Source organism: Toxotes jaculatrix, chromosome 7, assembly GCF_017976425.1.
Source record: "Toxotes jaculatrix isolate fToxJac2 chromosome 7, fToxJac2.pri, whole genome shotgun sequence".
NCBI lineage: Eukaryota > Metazoa > Chordata > Actinopteri > Toxotidae > Toxotes > Toxotes jaculatrix.
The window spans coordinates 15382607-15400482 of record NC_054400.1 but is presented as its reverse complement, the minus strand read 5'-3'; the positions used below and the strand labels follow the sequence as shown (position 1 = coordinate 15400482).

The window sequence follows — 17876 nt, the reverse complement described above, 5'->3', positions numbered from 1 at the left end:
TTACGGCCGTATGACGTTTTTTATGACATTTTGAGCTCAAAAAAATTTTTGACTTTTTTTGGCCGATTTGGACGCCTTACTATACTATGACGTTTTTTATAACATTTTGAGGTAAAAAAAAATGTTGACTTTTTTTGGCCGATTTTGACGCCTTATGGCCGTATGACGTTTTTTATGACATTTTGAGGTCAAAAAAAATTTTGACTATTTTTGGCCGATTTTGACCCCTTACGGCCGCATCACATTTTTTGACATTTTGAGGTCTTACAAAAATATTACTTTTTTTGGCATATTTTGATGCTTTACTACACTATGACGTTTTTTTATGACATTTTGAGGTCTTCCAAAAATATGACTTTTTTTGGCATATTTTGACGCCTTACGGCCGTATGACATTTTTTATGACATTTTGAGGTCTTACTAAAATATGACTTTTTTTTGGCATATTTTGATGCCTCAGTATACTATGAGGTGTTTCATTATATTTTGAGGCCATTCTTCATTATATTACATTTTGAGGTCTTACTTCTGATCAATAGAGACCAAAAACAAAAAAATGTTCCAGGCTGTAATTTAGTTTTTTTAGGCTGTAAAGTTGGCTATTTTAACATGGGGTGCAAAGGAGAATTGCTCGCTTCTGGAGCCAGCCCCCAGCGGCAGCCGAGAAACGCGAACACGGAAGTGATCCTTGGTTATGTTCCACTTTGTGCCAGCTGCGGCTGCGAGGACACGATGCTGCGGTACACTTATACTGCATTTTATAGGGTAAAAAAACGTTCCAACCACCGGCTGGGAACAGACCAGCCATTCGGGAAACCTCCCGAACCTCCCGATGGCCAACCCGCCCCTGCCGCACATATTAAATAGCCAGCCAAGAGAAGTTTCAGCAGGAGACTCTCCCACGTGACCAATGACTTGGACAGTATCAGATTTCAAGTACACATCATTTCCTTTCAGCTTAATTACTGCCCTCTCCCTTTTTTTCCATGTCTTAAGCCAAAACCAGACAAAGAGCTCTCTATCCGCCCAACATCTAAACAACTGATCACACAGTCAGAGAGGCTCACCGGTCAATGGTGAAATCTTCTGTAATTATTACTGGAAAAACAAATCAACAATACAGCTTGATGCACAGACTTAGTCAGAGGATGGAGGGAACATTTACTTTTTAAAAATAAAATTGCAGAGACGAAAGTCCACAAGAAAGCTCTGATTGTGGATGCAATTTCTAAACATATGTATGCAAATATCACATCAATGTTTATTTTGCTTAAAAAAAAAAAAAAAAAAGACAGTAGCCAAGGTCGGCTTATCATATTTGTATTTGAGTAATATGATAATATGAAGGCAGTTGTCACCATCAACAGATTATGAACAACAGCAAAGATAATGACAAAGATAATTTATGATAATGTACCAAAACTATGAACGACTGTGTTTTTGAAAACACACTTTGACACCTGCAGTCATGAAGGCACACTGAACTCATATGGTCCACACGAGCCTGTGCAACAACATGGTGTGATGACACACACACACACACACCCAATGGACACTCAGAATATGGTGCTTTAAAGGGAATGTTTCCATGAAGTGATTTTTTTTGGAAGGGTACAAGAGCCCAAGTATCTTTATGAGTATTAATATTTTAAAACTGGCACACAGAGACAATGAAAGGAATCACATGGAGTAGACTCAACTCAGTGATGTATGAGCTGTGAGGATACTCGGGAACATAAAGAAAACAGAGGCAACTCATTTCACAGCCCAACTTCTGTACTACATAATCAGACAGTAAAAATAAAGGAAAACAGGCAACTAATGAGACATGTCCCAAAAAGGGACAGACATTTCAATTTAAACAAAGTGACCATTAAATAGGCACAACAAATGTTGGTCGTGGAAAATCATGGCAACAACAGAAGTGAGTGGATTGTTAGTGACACACAAAATCTCACACAACAAAGAAAAAAATGACTGAAAGACACACTTCTGTCTTCTGATAGTCCTCAGGGAAAACTCTCACACACACATAACCATGTTAGTCCCAAATATTTTGCATGAATAAGTTATAAGGCCCTTCCATTACCTCAGTGGATTTAGCAAAGATTGTGAACAAACTGATCAGCCCTATTAGAGGAAAGCACAAGTAAACTGCATTGATTTCAACCATGAAACTATTTACAACTGTACAAGTTAATCAATTATTCCTATAGTTCATTATTCCCATGGCTGCATACATACTGCACATTACCCTAATTCAAATGTTATTAGAATTTATAGTGCAGAACATTTTACAGTGGATGTTAGAACAGGGTGTGCTCAGTGTTCTAATGGATCTGAGATCCTACATGATAAAACTCAGATTTATAAAATGGAATAACATAAGTAAATAAATCTTGCCTTAAAGTGCACTAGCCCCACATTATTCTACTTTAGTGACAGAGGGCTCTTTAACTTAGTATTTGTCTCAATTTCAAAAGTAATCTCAACATCCTCTTGCTCTCTATGATGCATCAGCTGGGGTGTGGCATTGATCATTGGAGAAAAAAGCAATTCAAATAGAAAATATCCCTTAAACAAAAGATGTAAAAGGTTTAAAAGAAAAATGGACAAGTGGCCAACTCAGAGGTTAAGCAGCGCCACTTACTTTCCCCTGCTGGACTTTTCATTTCCTTTGGCTTTCCTTTGAACTTTCTGTGTCTTTCTCATCGAGAGCCATTTCATAGCATTCCATCTTCACCACATACATGCGTTCAACCTTTTTAAAAACCTTACACAAGCACTTTTTCTTCCCTTTTAGACAAACATCTTTGAAATCTATCATCATTATCTTGCTGTAAAAAAAAGTCTCTTTATAATTATATAGTCATGTTTCCGTTAATTAGTTATTTTCCACTCAAGCTGCAGTTCAGTTTTATAACAATTTTTTTGATTTCAGAACGTTGAGTCAGGTTCAGAGCAGCACCTTTGATCTACGGGGACGTTCCTCCTCGCTTCATAAGGTTGGATCAGGGTTGTAAGGTCAAGGGTTAGGCAGGGGTAGAGTTCTTCTCACTGGCCAGACTGGGTTTGGGGTCTGGTCTGTGGGGTTTGTGCTGAGGGCTGCTGCGAAGGTTATCATCCATCTACAGTACAGGATGTACAATTTAGTTAGAGCAGAAAATAATATGATAGTGATTCTGTAAGATACAGTACATATCTTACAGAATCAGTACGTAAAGCTGAGACCGCAACTGGCAACAATGAACCCATGCAAAGAAGAGAAAGGGAAAGCAGAAGCACCTTTTCTATTAAGTTGGACTCTTTGTTTACAAGCTGAGTTAGTTTCTGAAGATTGGCATCCACTGTTTCCTGAACAGGTGGGGGAGGACCTGGAAGAGAAGTGAAGCAAAGGGACAGAAGAAGAATCGAGATTGGAGCGACTTTGTGGGAAAGGGCACAGTGTTAAGTCAACAAACACCCAAACATAAAGCAGATATAAAGAGGAAGCATGCAGTGAAACAAAGATGTGAGAAGAAGGAAAATTCTGATCATGTTAGTTATTTGTGTGCTGGCAAACATAAATATTCCCCCATGTGTTTTCGTCATGATTTTGCCAAGCTAAAGCCGCAGAGTGTGAATATTTCCAGTGTGTGCAATCTTACAAGGGTGGTCTGAGCTGAAGTAGACTGCGAGGACGGTGTCACAGAAGCGTGTGAGATTATCCAGATGTCTGAGGTGGCTCTGCAGGGGGCTGCTGGGAAGACTGGCTTTATGGAGTGGAGCCACAAAACCAAATACAAAGGCATCCAGACTGGTCGGCCTAAAATCAGAAACACATACATAGAAAAATACATTCAAGTGATATAGTGAGCACAGTAAAAAGCATTTAAGTCTTATCCCCACAGAAGGATTTCTCAAATACACGAGAAGACACATTCCTACAATATATCAATGCTGTGATCATATGACACAATAACTGCGAAGTTCATTATGTAGACAATATTTCCATCCAAGCTTTTTGAAATTTTCAAAATCTGTGGTCCTTCAAATTAACACTTAAGCCAGCAAACATTAAAGAACTCACGAGTTGCCAAAGTAGTAGTTGGCTGTTCCCAGTCTGTAGGAGAGGAGGTTCAGGCACTCTTTAGCATCACTGTAAATCTGAGGCAGACAGAGTGAGAAAGATTTACAGCTGTGAAAAAGAGAAGTCACAACCACACAGAGCTGACATGCTGACAGCAAGTGACTAATGAATCAGACAGATCAATATTTACCTTTCCCTCCACCTCAGTGATTCTGTGTAGTGGCGCCTCTCCTTTGGTTAAAAGGATGCGGGAGAGGGCGATGTTGGCATGGCGACTAGGGACGAGAAAGTTAAGAGGGAATGGCGAGCGGGATGCAAACCACGGTCGTGTCAGATTGGCATAGTTTTCCGCATCCACCCAGAAAGTGTGTAACTGTGGGACACGAAACATCACTCTGAACATTAACATTGGTCCCACAACAGTGTTTGCCAGGAAACAAGCAGAAAAGAGATGGTGTTACCAGAGCTGGTCGCAATTTCTCTTCAAGCAGAGCGATGTATGCCATGGTGTCTGCTCCTTGTCTGGCTGTCAGCTCATAGTCTGCATTAAACCTCTGAAATAAAAGAAAAATCATAAACATCACTACAGTTCCACTAATTCTGATAAATGGGTTTGGGGAGATAAGGACCAGGCGATGCACAGCAAGGTATCTTGGCAGACTCTCACCTGTTTTCTCAGGAAGTTGAGTATCTGTGTTGGTTCTTGAACTGCAGAGTCTCCACAAAGCAACTCTGGAACTGTGGCTGCAGGTTGAACAACAGGAAAAGTGCAATTCAAGACAAAGGTAAAGTTACTTAGGAGTGGCATCTGCATGAATGTGTTATTCAGGTAATTTACTATGTTTTGCGTATATTGTGTCACTCTATTGTGGAACCTAATCAGATGTATAAAATCATACAAACTCCTGCTTTAAATATGTGGTTCTCAACATTTTCCGGCCTGTTTTCAGAGAAACAAATATACGTATGTCAGTCATGGAATTCTCCCTCGACCACATATGTATCAATCCCCATGTGGTGTCCCGACCACAATGTTATGAATTTTTGGTTTATGAGAAGCTGGAGCCCACCTGTTAGAGTTTTCCATGTCCAGTCAATAGGAGAAACTGTGACTTTTGCCCCAGAAAACTTGGCGTATGCCTGAAAGAAAACCCACATTTGAATCAGGAAAGATGGTAAAAAAAAAAGACAATCAGTGTATTTATGATTTAAAAGTTGGTCATAAATGTTACTGATCTAAATGCAGACATGTGCAGCACAAAACTTTCAGGGGAATATTTCCTGAGCTGTATATAGCCCCAATGCAGGGCTGCAATACTTCAATTAGCTAGTTTTTGTATGAAGGGTGTCTGCAATTAAAGTACCAGGAGGAGGTATTTGGCACTGACTCTGAATGCATTTGGCACAAGAGACCACTATGATTACACTGCTGACCTGAAACAGCCGCATTTGTAGAGCGAGGAAAAACAAGCAAAACTATGAGCAGGAAAATTAAAAAAACACATCAAAAAGATATATAACCAGAGCTGCAACAATTATAACAACTATTTTCATTAATTAATCTAATAATGTGTTGATTATTGTTTTCTGATTTTGAATACAAAAAGCCAAATAATAGCAAATACTGCCTATCACAATTTCCAAGTTCACAATTTTCCAAGTTCAAGGAAACATCTTCCAGTGTCTTATTTAGTCCAACTAACCACCCAACACCAAAATACATTTAGCTTACAATGATGAAGCAGTAAATCATCACACTTATTTTTTAGTCATATGATTTCATTTCCTACCTACATTGTTCCTATTTTCTAAAATGTTATTGTCATATGTCATTTCCCTGTTTTCATCTTGATAAATCCAGAACTATTCCGTGTGATATGTTGTATTTTATAATTATAATTATATAACAATGCAGTCATTAAACCAACACAAACCATCACTAGTGTTTCTAATTAAATTGTTTAAAAAGTGGCATATTCATCTTGGTCAGAGAATGAGTCAGTGTCACCTTGTGGCCAGAGTTGTAACTGCATGGATTCACTGAGGGAAAGCATAATAATCAGCCAGTAAACAACTCGCTATTTATTTTCTGACAAGATTATTACAACCTCGACCATAGTCACTAGGTACCCATCAAAAGAGTGGGGGGAAAATATAAAAGACGTGAAAATCAGACCCTGTACAAGCTGACCTTGAAGAGACCAAATATTTGTTAGCAACGAGAGAGACTTCTCATAACCACCCACACACGAGGGACAGACTATGCAGCCAGCACAGCTGTTATTCTGCAGCTGGACAAACATGGAAAACAATATATTAATTAAATATTGTGTTCGATCCCTCACATCGACGCAGCCAACAAGCAAAATGCAGCAGGCAAGTTAGCATGTAAGCTAACCAGAGATGCACAGAGAATAAACGGAGAAGAAATAAAGCTGTCGTCTTAAAAGCAGGAGTGGATATAATGTGCGTATTATTCTTTTTTTCCACAAGCAGACGATAACATTACCAGAACTATGAGGGACTCGGTGTGGACAGAAGGCAAACCCCAGTCTCCTCCCCAGCATCTCAGCTCCATGGCAGCCGCCATGTTTTTTGATTCATGGACGCAGGCGGTGACGTCACGAGGTGACTGTCACCTCAGAGACGGCAGAGATGAAAAAAGTCAAGTGAAGAAAAAAGAAATCAGGTGAAAAAAAAGGAAATGCACTTCCCGCATATGTCTGAAAAAAAAAGCCAGGTAACTGTTGAACATATTTGTAATGATATAAATAAATGATTATGTGACACATGGGTGTGAATATTAACGTGTATTTTGAATATAAGTTTATTATCAATTAATTATTTTATTTATTTATTTATTTATTTAAAGATTCAGTCTTACTTTACATTATTAAACAACTGTACTGGTTCATTCCCAGTAAATTCTCATTAGTTGTTTGTCAGTGTGGTTGATGCTTTACTTCACTTCAGGGATCATTAAAAATGGAAATCATTAAGTCATGGTGAGGTCATCATGAAGGAATGAGGCACAGCAGCTCACCACTTTATTAGAGGGCGCACCAAAAATAGTAGTTTCACCTAATAAGAAAGAATTTATTGACATATAACAACATATACGAGAACATATAACTCCATCAATGAGAAATCATCAAAGTCCAATCCAGCTGGACTGACGAAACCTGTGTGATTCGTAAGCCCCAGAACAGCTACTTTAAGACCTTGTGGTGAGACTGTTTTGCCAACTGCTGGATCCAAAGTCAAGAATGAATTCTCAGTCTCAAAATTGCTCTTTTGGCCCCTGACTTAGCCCCGATTCAGAATTAAACAGAAATAAATTATTTACATAGAGTAGAAATAGAACCTTACACATCACTCCATTAATAACAATAACAATAACAATAACAATAACAATAATAGTTAAATAATTAATCATAATAATTAAATAAACATCAATTTTTCTTTATGTAGTCCAAAATTACAAATCTTCCTTAAGGGGCTTTATGGCCTTTACAACAACCCTCTATCTGTAGACCATTCATTTAGATAAGGAAAAAACTCAACTTATGTAACCTGTATATACTTTAAATTTAGTTTCAAGCTGCCAGTTGTTAAGTCTCTGAAGACAGCGAGTACTTTTTAGTGATTTATTAATTAGCAGTTAGTTCCCGATTTAACCCTCATTCCATACCTTCCTTCCTTGTTTATTACCACGGAAATGTGTTCACATTTCACCAAGAAAATAAATGCTCAGTGAATCATATCTTAATTAAAAGAATTAAAATCTACTATTCTTTCATTAACATTAATCAAGTCACAGGGTTGTTTAGAGTGGTGATATTTTATTTGGCATCTTAGTGTCAAATAGTAATTTCCAGAGTTTTGTGTATTTCTGCAGTAATAACATGATGTCTGTCCTGGAGTTGATAGTCAGACTGTTGAAAGCTGCCAGGCAGTTGGTCAGAGACCAGACAGCCAGACACAGACAGATATACGGTGATAATGCACCGAGGGATGGTAAATGTCTCTGTTTGGATCGGCCCAGCAGCAGAAATGTTGAAATGTACTTGAGGTTAGTAGAGAAAACTTTAAGACGAGTACCAGACATCAATCATGAAATGTTTCCAGGGTTAAAAACTGTCCCAAGTCTAGCCCTCTTTGTCCTTCCTTTCCCACATTCTGCAACAGATGGGATTTTGAAAAGGTTTGCAGAGGCATTTAGAACAAGTTAAATTAAATTGAATAGAAATTAAAAACATCTGGCATTCAACTGGCTAACCAAATATGAGCTAGGAGATGAGATCCACATTTATGACACAGGTTCATGATGTTTGTGAGAAACAGTTGCCAGCTGGAATCAGGTTTTCCTCCATTGAGACCCAGGGACAATCCATTTCAGACATTTTTTGGAGTTGGCTGAGTGTATACAGGCTGATTTAGAGTACTTTTTATACTGTTCTATCACAAATCCCCAATAGACAGTAGAAACAAAGGACATAACAAATAAAAGCTTTATCTTGACTCTAAATCATAGTCATATATACATAAAAACAGCCTCACATTCAGCTCATACAGTACAAATAACGAACACTCTAATAATCCCTCTTACAATAAAATACTATGCATGATGCCTTATTTTTTTATTTTGAATTTCTTTGTTTACTGTTTTACTGTTTCTAGTATGCAGTCGTACTAATTTAGCTTTTACAAATGGAGACAATATACAACTTATCATTTAATCAGACGATAGTAGCAAGGGGACACTCCCCCAGACTATTAAAACAGTCCCTACCCTGTGCCACTTTCACAACAGTACAAGTACGAGAACACTCCCCTTTGCTTTAAAAGCTGTGCCACAAAACCACCTCACCTCTGCTGAAATTTTGCTGCAACATCTGGACTAGTCCATGATCGATGAGGGTGATCAGCCTGTGACACTCTTATTGATCCACAGGAAGAAATTTCGCTTTTTTTCAATAACACAACCTCTTTCGAGGTGTGTCCCGCTCTGAAGCACTGATGATAAGTATGTGGGCCAGAGCAGCAGCTCTGTCTCTGGTGCTGCAGCAGCTAGTGCTCACTGTCACAGCTCAAGGCACTGGTAAGTACTGGCTCTTCACTGTCTATGCCCTTCTGGAAAATATGAAATGTGTTTATGTGTGCTGTACATGTGCTGTTAGACCTTTGTGTATCACTGTTTTACAAACTGTCTGTTCCATTTACACTGTACCATTTACATTCCTAACAATCTGTTGTCTGGTCTTAGAGCTTCTCTTCTGCAGCAAGCTGCAAATAACAAGGGTAATTCTGCTGATTAGGTTGGCAAGGAAATGACTTTTTTGTGGCTTTTAGAGTTTGACATTCAGGATCTGGTAACAGTCTGACCTAAACAAGGCCAGTCTTAGATGGTAAAACAACACAAACTACCAACTGAGAAAATGCATGTGCAAAACCTTGATTTGCCTGGAGTGCTCACACAAATTTTTCCATGCAATTTCCTGTCACTTCATATTATTCCTGAATTCAGCTAATGACTGCGTGCAAGTGTCTGCATGTGTACGCGCGTGTGTATGTGTGTCCGAGCATGTGAGTGTGAAGCGGTGGGTTCGTTCCAGTGGAAACAGTTTACAGCTGCTTTCTGCAGCTCCCATCTACCACTCTATAAAACACAGCAGGATACATGAATGTGCACCTACACACACACATATATGCACGTCCATACACATATGAACACATACAGAAGCACTGTCACACGTAATAAAGGACCATAGTGCACTGACTCAGTAGTGGCAATCCACAGTACGCTGCAAGCCATAGCCATCATGATACAAACTCAGAAACCTTTCCATTAATATTGTCAAGAAGAAAGTCAGCACCACCGATAGTGTACCTGATGGAGTGTTTTCTGTTGATAAGCTGAATATTTCACCCTACTGAATGAACACTATACTGTATATTTTCATTATTGTCTATGTTAAACTGTGCCTTTTTAATCCTCTCCTGTGTTAGTCTATGACCTGCTGGACTCTCCAGACTGCCTGCCAGACTTGCTCCAAGGAAAGCTGAAGAAGAAAGGACAAGATGAGGCTTTCCTCCTCTCGTCCTTCAGGCTCCACAACAGGGCCCCCACCTCTCTCTTTAGTGTCATCAACCCCAAAGACAACACCAAGTACCTTGACCTCATCGTGCAGGCCAAACTGAACAAGGGTGAATTATTACACTAAGACACATAAGAGTGTCTCTAATGACCACACACGTTGCATCATCAGCAACGTGTTTTAACTTGTGTTCTCCTGCTGTCTTTCATTCTCACTTCTGTCCATCTCTAGTGATCATTCATTACCAGAAGACTGATGGCAGATTTGGCACAACCAGTTTCAACCAAGCCAACCTGGCAAATGGCCAAGAGCATCATGTGATGCTACATGCCAGCGGTCTACAGCGGGGTCCACCTCACCTCAACATCTATGTAGACTGCAGACTGGCGCACACTTTGGATGATCTTCCAGCCGCGTTTGGGTCGCTCCCACCTGGTCCCAACATGGTAGCACTCAGGACCCTGCAGTCAAGTGGACAGGTGCACATAGATGCTACATATAAACACATTACAGTAAAGTCCAAACATTACATGTGCTAAATAAATTTCATTGTCACTGTTTAATGTCTTTCTGTCCTCTATTCCTCTGTAAGGATGAGCTGACAGATTTCAAGCTGGTGACAGAGGACACAATAGACAATGTGGCTACTTTGCAGGACTGTAGTGTGGAGCAGGGTGAATCTCTGCAACTGCTGGGTGAGAACAGGCTACAATCGTCCATAAGACGTCACCTGACACACACGTCATTTTAATTTAAACTTGATAGATGTCAGAGCTCTGAAGTTTTTGCCTGCGTGGCTGTGATTTCACACAGCTACGTCCACAGGTCGGACAACTTGAAAAGTGGTTGAAAAATGATCTTTACCAGTTTTTGACACACAATAAATAATTTTGACACTTAATATTATATTTTTATGTTACAGATGTGTTTAATTCTGATTTGTGAAATCCCCTCAGGTATGCAGGGAGGCAGGATGGTACACGACCAGGCCACCTTGCTGGAGCTGAGGAGCATGCTATCTGAGATGAAGGAGCTACTCCACCAGCAGGTAACCTGTTCTGTGTCCCAGCTCTGTGTGTCACTCAGTTACCTCCTGATGGAAAACGAAACCATTTTTGAATAACTACTGAAACTGATCACAAAGTCTGGAAAATCACTTGGAGACCTACACAGCATTTTTACATAGAGTTGCTTTTCAAAACCAAATTCATGTTGAGAACAAATGGCATGATGAAAAGGAAGACAAATTTGTTGAGATGTTCATTAGGTTGTAAGTGATGTTTTCGGGAGAATCTTGGGTAAAATTGGAGGCTGTTTAGAGAGGTTGGATTACCTGCTTTTTAAAGTGGAAGAATGTGGTCTGATTTACAACCATTTGGAATTTCCTTTTTCTTCGTGGTAAGATTGGTTTTACAATAAAAATCTGCAATTCACAGAGAAAATTGAGAATGCAGGCTCTGAGGCCCTGCCGATTTTTTGGAGCTGCCTTGTTCCAAGGCTTTAGGTAACCTCAGCAACAGGCAGCTGAATAAATCGAAAATGGGACGTTCACCTCAGCAGCAGATAGAAGTGGATGGTTTTGGATGATCATTTAAAGCAGAGGATTTGTTCGGAGTTAATGCATCACACGGGGAGCCTGAGGCAATAAACTCATCAAACACACCGAGAGAATCTTTTATGCAAGGAGACGCAGACACACATTTTAAAGCTTTTCACAACTTCTTAGTCTCATTCAGATTTTCAGCTGTTATTGAAAGATAACAGTAAGATTTGCCTCTGTTGGCATAGGCTATAAACTGTTAATGCATTTACACACCCTGTTTCCTTCTGGTTTAAGATCAAAGAGACAACTTTTCTGAGGAACACCATTGCAGAGTGTCTTGCCTGTGGTAAGCAGTACAAAAACTATTTTCATTTTCCGTGTTTAGACACCACAACAAAGTGACATTTCAACAAGGTGCTTGAATATCTGTCTTTATGTGCCCACAGGTCTTGGGGGCAGTCCAACCAACACAGGTCCAGCTCCACGTCCACAGCAGTTTGACATGCAGCCTCAGCCTCTGACTAAGTGCCCACCCGGGACCTGTTTCAGGCAGAACATGTGCATCCGTTCAGAGTCAGGGGATTTCCACTGTGCCCCTTGTCCTGATGGATATACAGGAGACGGGGTGCACTGTGACGACGTAGACGAGGTATGGGTTATATATTTCTTTGCTCTGCATGCGTGCCTGCAACCAGTTGGTGAAAGTAGCACTAGTTAGTATTTGACCAGCTTCTGTTTTTTTGAATGTTTTAGTGCCAGTTTAGCCCATGTTTCCCAGGTGTCCGGTGTGTGAACACTGCTCCTGGTTTTCGCTGTGAGAAATGCCCTCTGGGATACACAGGACCAGAGATAAATGGAGTTGGTGTATCCTATGCTAAGTCACACAAACAGGTACAGTAAATAAATGAAAACACTGATAATAAAATTCTTTTTGATTTATCAGTGCCTGTTAACAGAATATGATTCTTTTCCTTTATACTTTATATACTGTTCTTCCCAGGTATGTGAGGATATAGATGAATGTCTGAGACCACCTGAGAATGGAGGTTGCGCTGCCAACTCACACTGCTACAACACTTTGGTAAGACCAATGAAGGTGGTACATGGATATTATCAAACTCCTACAGCAGAGTATCCCGGTTTCTGACTCTGTACTGTCCTCACCAGGGCTCCTTCCGCTGTGGCGAGTGTAAAACTGGCTTCACAGGTGACCAGGTGAGAGGCTGCCATGGTACCAGGCTTTGCCCCAACGGTCAACCCAACCCCTGTGATGCCAACGCTGAGTGTATCGTGGAGCGAGATGGCAGCATTAGCTGTATGGTAATAACTCAGAAAATACTGACATTTTATTCAGATTTACACACAGGCCATGGGATTGGCTGTTCCACGTTACACTATTTACATAAAGTATCATGTCTTACCTTCTCCCCTGTTTGTGTCTGTGTTGTTTAGTGTGCCGTTGGTTGGGCAGGTAACGGCTATGTGTGTGGAAAGGACACAGATATTGATGCTTATCCTGACATCACACTCCAGTGCAGAGACAACAAATGTAATCAGGTACTCACGGCTACATCCTCCTATCCTCCCTTGCCTTTAATTCATTGTAGTATTAAAACTCAGAGCTGTGTGTGTTTTCCCTGTGTGGTTTCCAGGACAACTGTGTGTTTGTGCCAAACTCTGGCCAAGAGGACGCAGACAGGGATGGGATGGGTGACGCCTGTGATGATGATGCAGACAGTGACGGCATTGTTAACATAGACGTAGGTGACTCCAGTCCCAGCGTGCGATGAACTCTTACAAATTTTATGAATAGGAATTAAAAGGCCTCTCACTGGGCCCATGCACTATGCAGTAACCCTCATTTTTTTGTTCCTAGGATAACTGCTGGCTCGTTCCTAACATAGACCAGAGGAACAGCGATAAGGATCGTCATGGCGACGCATGTGACAACTGCAGAACAGTAGACAATCCTTCACAGAGAGATACAGACCAGGATGGGCTGGGAGATGAATGTGATGATGACATGGATGGGGACGGTAAGTGTATTTGTTGTCATTTAACAGTCAAGTAATTATACTGTCACGGTTTTAATTAGAAGGACACAACAACTGTGTAACTGTCATTTTTGTAAATGGTCACAGTGGCTGAAAAAAGATGGATAGTCATTGCTATTGGAGGCATAGTAACTGGAGCATGACTGCTTTTATTGCATCAGTTAGAGGTAGTAACTTTAGGAACACAATGTGAAGTGAAACCAAATAACTGATAATCGCACCAAAAGACCACTGTGTCTACGAGGGTTATCCAAACCTCAGCCTGTCTGGACCAGACTGTCCAGACAATGATACAACATTTACAGACGTGTTTTCAGGATGCAGACGGGGACATTTTTGTTGCTTTCACTGGACTGGCAGAACTTTATCTTTTGAAAACTTCCTCCTGGTCTTGTTTTTTTTGGTGTCTGTTTCCAATTCCCATCCTATGCCAGTTAGATCATTTAAAACCTTTAAAACCCCAACAGAAAACTGTGTTAAATGTTGAAATGTTCCAACTGGAATCGTAAGTGTTGTTTCACATACGTTTCTCACATACTTCACTTGATTGCCATTTTAAGAACACCTCTCACTTGTTCCACTGGAAACAGTTTCAACTAACTGCCTTTGTGTGTGCCCCCATGTTTACCTTTAAATGCTTACGCACGTTGTGTGTTTAGACTCAGTGTGGCTGCCACTGTTCGTTCAGGTTGGTAGAGATCCAAACTCTAGATCATTTGGTTATGTCTTTAACTCTCAAGACTGGATTGCTCAGTGCTTGGTCATGTCTGTCTCCTCTCTAAAAGCAGTTTTCCACAGTAGGCCTTTGCCAGGCATTGAAGGCCACTGGAAACTATTTCCACCTTCTTCTTAACCTCCTGAGACCCGGCAATTCATTTTTGTCCTCTGTAGGGGACACGAGTCTGAGACCCTAGGTCAAAATATAATTTATAGAATCTCAATCATACTGTCATTTTAAGTGGACATCCTGGGCTTTCTTGTGATGCCTCAGTTGTGGGGTTGTGGCCAACACAGCAAATGCACTGTCTTTTCAAAGTGGCGGGAATTCCAACTTTCACACTTAATGGCAACAAGAGAGATAAGTCACTGATTTTTTGCAGATATCATGTTTCTGTTGCTAAAAAACAAGTTTTTTAGTGAATATCAAAGTCTTGACTTCAATTTAGTAAGATTTTTTTTAAAGGAACAATACAAAAAGGATTTCAGTATCATAACATTACATCATTACATTATATATCAAGCAAGACTCGATGTCCACTACAAGGGACAGTTGAAAAAAAAATAATGTTTGGAAAAAAAAAATTGCAGCATGATTCTTTCAACCACAACTTGATTAATTATCATAAAAAAACACAAAGGCAAAACCTTTTTCTCCTCTGGGTCTCAGGAGGTTAAACAAACACTGCCATCTGCTGATGCATTTGTCAGACTGTGTCTGAAGGCTGTGTTCTGTTATGCTTGTTTTTGCTGTTAGTGCTTTTACACATGAATTAGAAATAAGAGCGCTTAGGTGTTTGTGTTCTCAGGTGTGAAGAATATTCTTGACAACTGCCAGCGAGTCCCCAACCCAGACCAGAGAGACAGAGACCGTGACGGGGTGGGAGATGCCTGTGACAGCTGCCCTGACGTGGCCAATCCCAACCAGGTAACAAACCAAACAGCAGCCTGAAAAAGATTCTTCTTCTTCTGCCATAACTCTGACCAACAGTGTCTGTTGTGTCTACTGGCAGTCGGACTCAGATGATGACCTTGTAGGAGATACCTGTGACGACAACATAGACAGGTGGAGCCCATTATCGCAACCTGTGGTATGAATGTATATAAAGATATGAAAGGCTTTGTCATTTGTATGAGCTACTCTACCTCTTCTTTGTCAGTGATGGGGACGGCCACCAGGACACAAAGGACAACTGTCCTACAATCATCAACTCCTCTCAGCTGGACACTGACAAGGATGGAAAGGTTTTAAACTTTAATCTCTTGCCTCATCCTTTACTTGGTTCATTCAGTTCATCACATTTCATTAATTTATGTCATTTATGCTGGCATGCAGATGTCTCTGTTTACACTACTCAAAATGTCTCACTTTATTTTGGTAGGGAGATGAATGTGATGATGATGATGATAATGACGGCATACTGGACGAGAATGACAACTGCAGACTGGTTGCCAACCCAGACCAAAAGGACTCTGATAGTGTGTATCATTAGCTGTTTGTTCCTGGGTGTGTGCGTTGCATGTGCACAGTGTTGTGCAGTATTGGATGCTGTACTTTTTCTTAAGTTGTGTCCTTGTGTTTCAGATGACAAAGTTGGAGATGAATGCGAAGGAGACTTTGACCAAGACAGTGTCATTGACATAATCGACCACTGCCCAGAGAATGCTGAGGTCACCCTGACCGACTTCAGAGCCTATCAGACTGTAGTGTTAGACCCAGAGGGGGACTCTCAGATCGACCCCAATTGGGTGGTTCTCAACCAGGTGAACAACAACCTCCCTTTCTGAGCTTGCCTCTTGTTTCAGGAGCATCTGTAAGCAAACAAGTTTTCCAATAAAGCATTTTATTTAATCGGTCTCTCTATGAAGTTCAGACCTGTTCCTGCAGCATATTGCATGCATCCCATGACAGCACAAAAAAAGTTGAATTCTCTTTCTCTTGTCCTGACAGGGCATGGAGATAGTCCAGACCATGAACTCTGACCCTGGCCTTGCTGTAGGTAAGTACAGAATACCTTCATACTTTGACATCCTCGTTTGTTATAAGTTTTGATCAGTTCTCGTTTTCTTCAGTGTGTCCTTTCCTAACTGGCACCGTTGTGCGTTTCTTATCCACTGTCCACATCAACAGGCTACAAAGCGTTCAGTGGGGTCGACTTTGAGGGAACATTCCACGTGAACACAGTGACGGATGATGACTACGCTGGCTTCATTTTCGGCTACCAGGACTCCTCCTCGTTCTACGTGGTGATGTGGAAACAGACAGAGCAAACCTACTGGCAGGCAGCACCCTTCAGAGCAGTTGCTGAGCCGGGAATACAACTCAAGGTGTGGGGGATGTATGTGTTTATTGTCATCATCTATTATCAGTATCAGTTTCCATCCCTCTCTCATCTTTTGTGGCTCTTTACCACCAGATGGTGAAGTCAGAGACAGGTCCAGGTGAGCAGCTTAGGAATTCCCTCTGGCACACAGGAGACACCGAAGGGCAGGTCCGTCTCTTGTGGAAAGACCCCAGGAACGTTGGCTGGAAGGACAAGGTTTCCTACCGCTGGTTCCTTCAGCACAGACCACAGATTGGATACATCAGGTACAGGAGAACACATGCCATCCCTCAGACACATACGCACTCACACTGTATGAACTGACTAACTAGTTACATCCCATGTGTCAACCAGGGCTCGCTTTTTTGAGGGCTCAAACCTGGTGGCTGACACAGGGGTGATAATTGACACCAGTATGAGAGGAGGCCGACTGGGAGTGTTCTGCTTCTCTCAGGAAAATATCATCTGGTCCAATCTGAAGTATCGTTGCAACGGTGAGTGTCTGAAAATTAAAGGCAGTCCAGTCAGCTACATGTGCTGCAAGTATGCTTATGGGTTTCTTTCCATTTCTCATCCCTGAAGATACTATTCCTGCTGACTACCATGATCTCAGCGCCCAGAGCACAAAGTGAAGCCAGAGAGGGGGAGTGATCCATCAAGGAAACAACTTGAGCCCTGCTGAAAATGTGGATAAAAGGAGCAGAGCTGCACTGCCAAAAGCAGAGGTAGAGGACATGAGCTAGAGAAAGATGAATGTGGAAACATGAAGGACAGTTTTAGTGATGGTATTTAAACTTAGGAAAGTATAACATTGGGCATTATATACGTCTCTTTAATTCATTGCAACTAAAGCTCATAGATTCTTGTATAAATCATCAGCAGGTTCGGTGTATGTCTATGCAATATCACCTTCAGTTTTGCCAGCATATAATGAGTACTGTTTAAAAAGCCAATACTGTTTTTGAATACATTTTAAGTACAATAAAACCCTGAGCATTTCACAAAATCAAAGTCTTTTTTTTTTTTTTTACGTCATTCTTAAGTTATTTTTTATGAAGGCAAACTAAATCA

At 40.8% G+C, this 17876-nt stretch overlaps 2 protein-coding genes across 3 annotated transcripts; one reads left to right on the top strand and one right to left on the bottom strand.

The window, feature by feature from the left end:
* Positions 1-1304: 1304 nt before the first annotated feature.
* On the bottom strand, positions 1305-6713 carry mtx3 (metaxin 3). 2 transcript variants are annotated; one of them, XM_041043292.1, is made up of 9 exons: positions 6579-6713; positions 5140-5209; positions 4737-4813; positions 4531-4623; positions 4260-4442; positions 4070-4146; positions 3648-3805; positions 3286-3374; positions 1305-3128 (listed from the first exon to the last, which is right to left on the bottom strand). In XM_041043292.1, the coding sequence occupies exons 1-9, from the start codon at positions 6657-6659 to the stop codon at positions 3033-3035; spliced, it is 924 nt and encodes a 307-aa protein (XP_040899226.1). In that variant the 5' UTR covers positions 6660-6713; the 3' UTR covers positions 1305-3032. The 2 variants fall into 2 exon arrangements, with proteins under 2 accessions (XP_040899226.1, XP_040899228.1); XM_041043294.1 differs by lacking the exon at positions 3286-3374.
* A 2184-nt stretch (positions 6714-8897) lies between these two features.
* thbs4a (thrombospondin 4a) lies at positions 8898-17805 on the top strand. The gene is made up of 23 exons (XM_041042716.1): positions 8898-9170; positions 10079-10276; positions 10399-10646; positions 10760-10862; positions 11124-11215; positions 12005-12056; positions 12157-12359; positions 12464-12601; positions 12711-12791; positions 12878-13030; positions 13163-13267; positions 13363-13470; positions 13587-13746; positions 15291-15409; positions 15495-15547; positions 15642-15726; positions 15864-15960; positions 16067-16245; positions 16433-16481; positions 16613-16809; positions 16899-17071; positions 17160-17299; positions 17388-17805. Exons 1-23 carry the CDS (start codon positions 9089-9091, stop codon positions 17435-17437), a joined length of 2865 nt encoding a protein of 954 aa, XP_040898650.1. The 5' UTR covers positions 8898-9088; the 3' UTR covers positions 17438-17805.
* Positions 17806-17876: the final 71 nt, after the last annotated feature.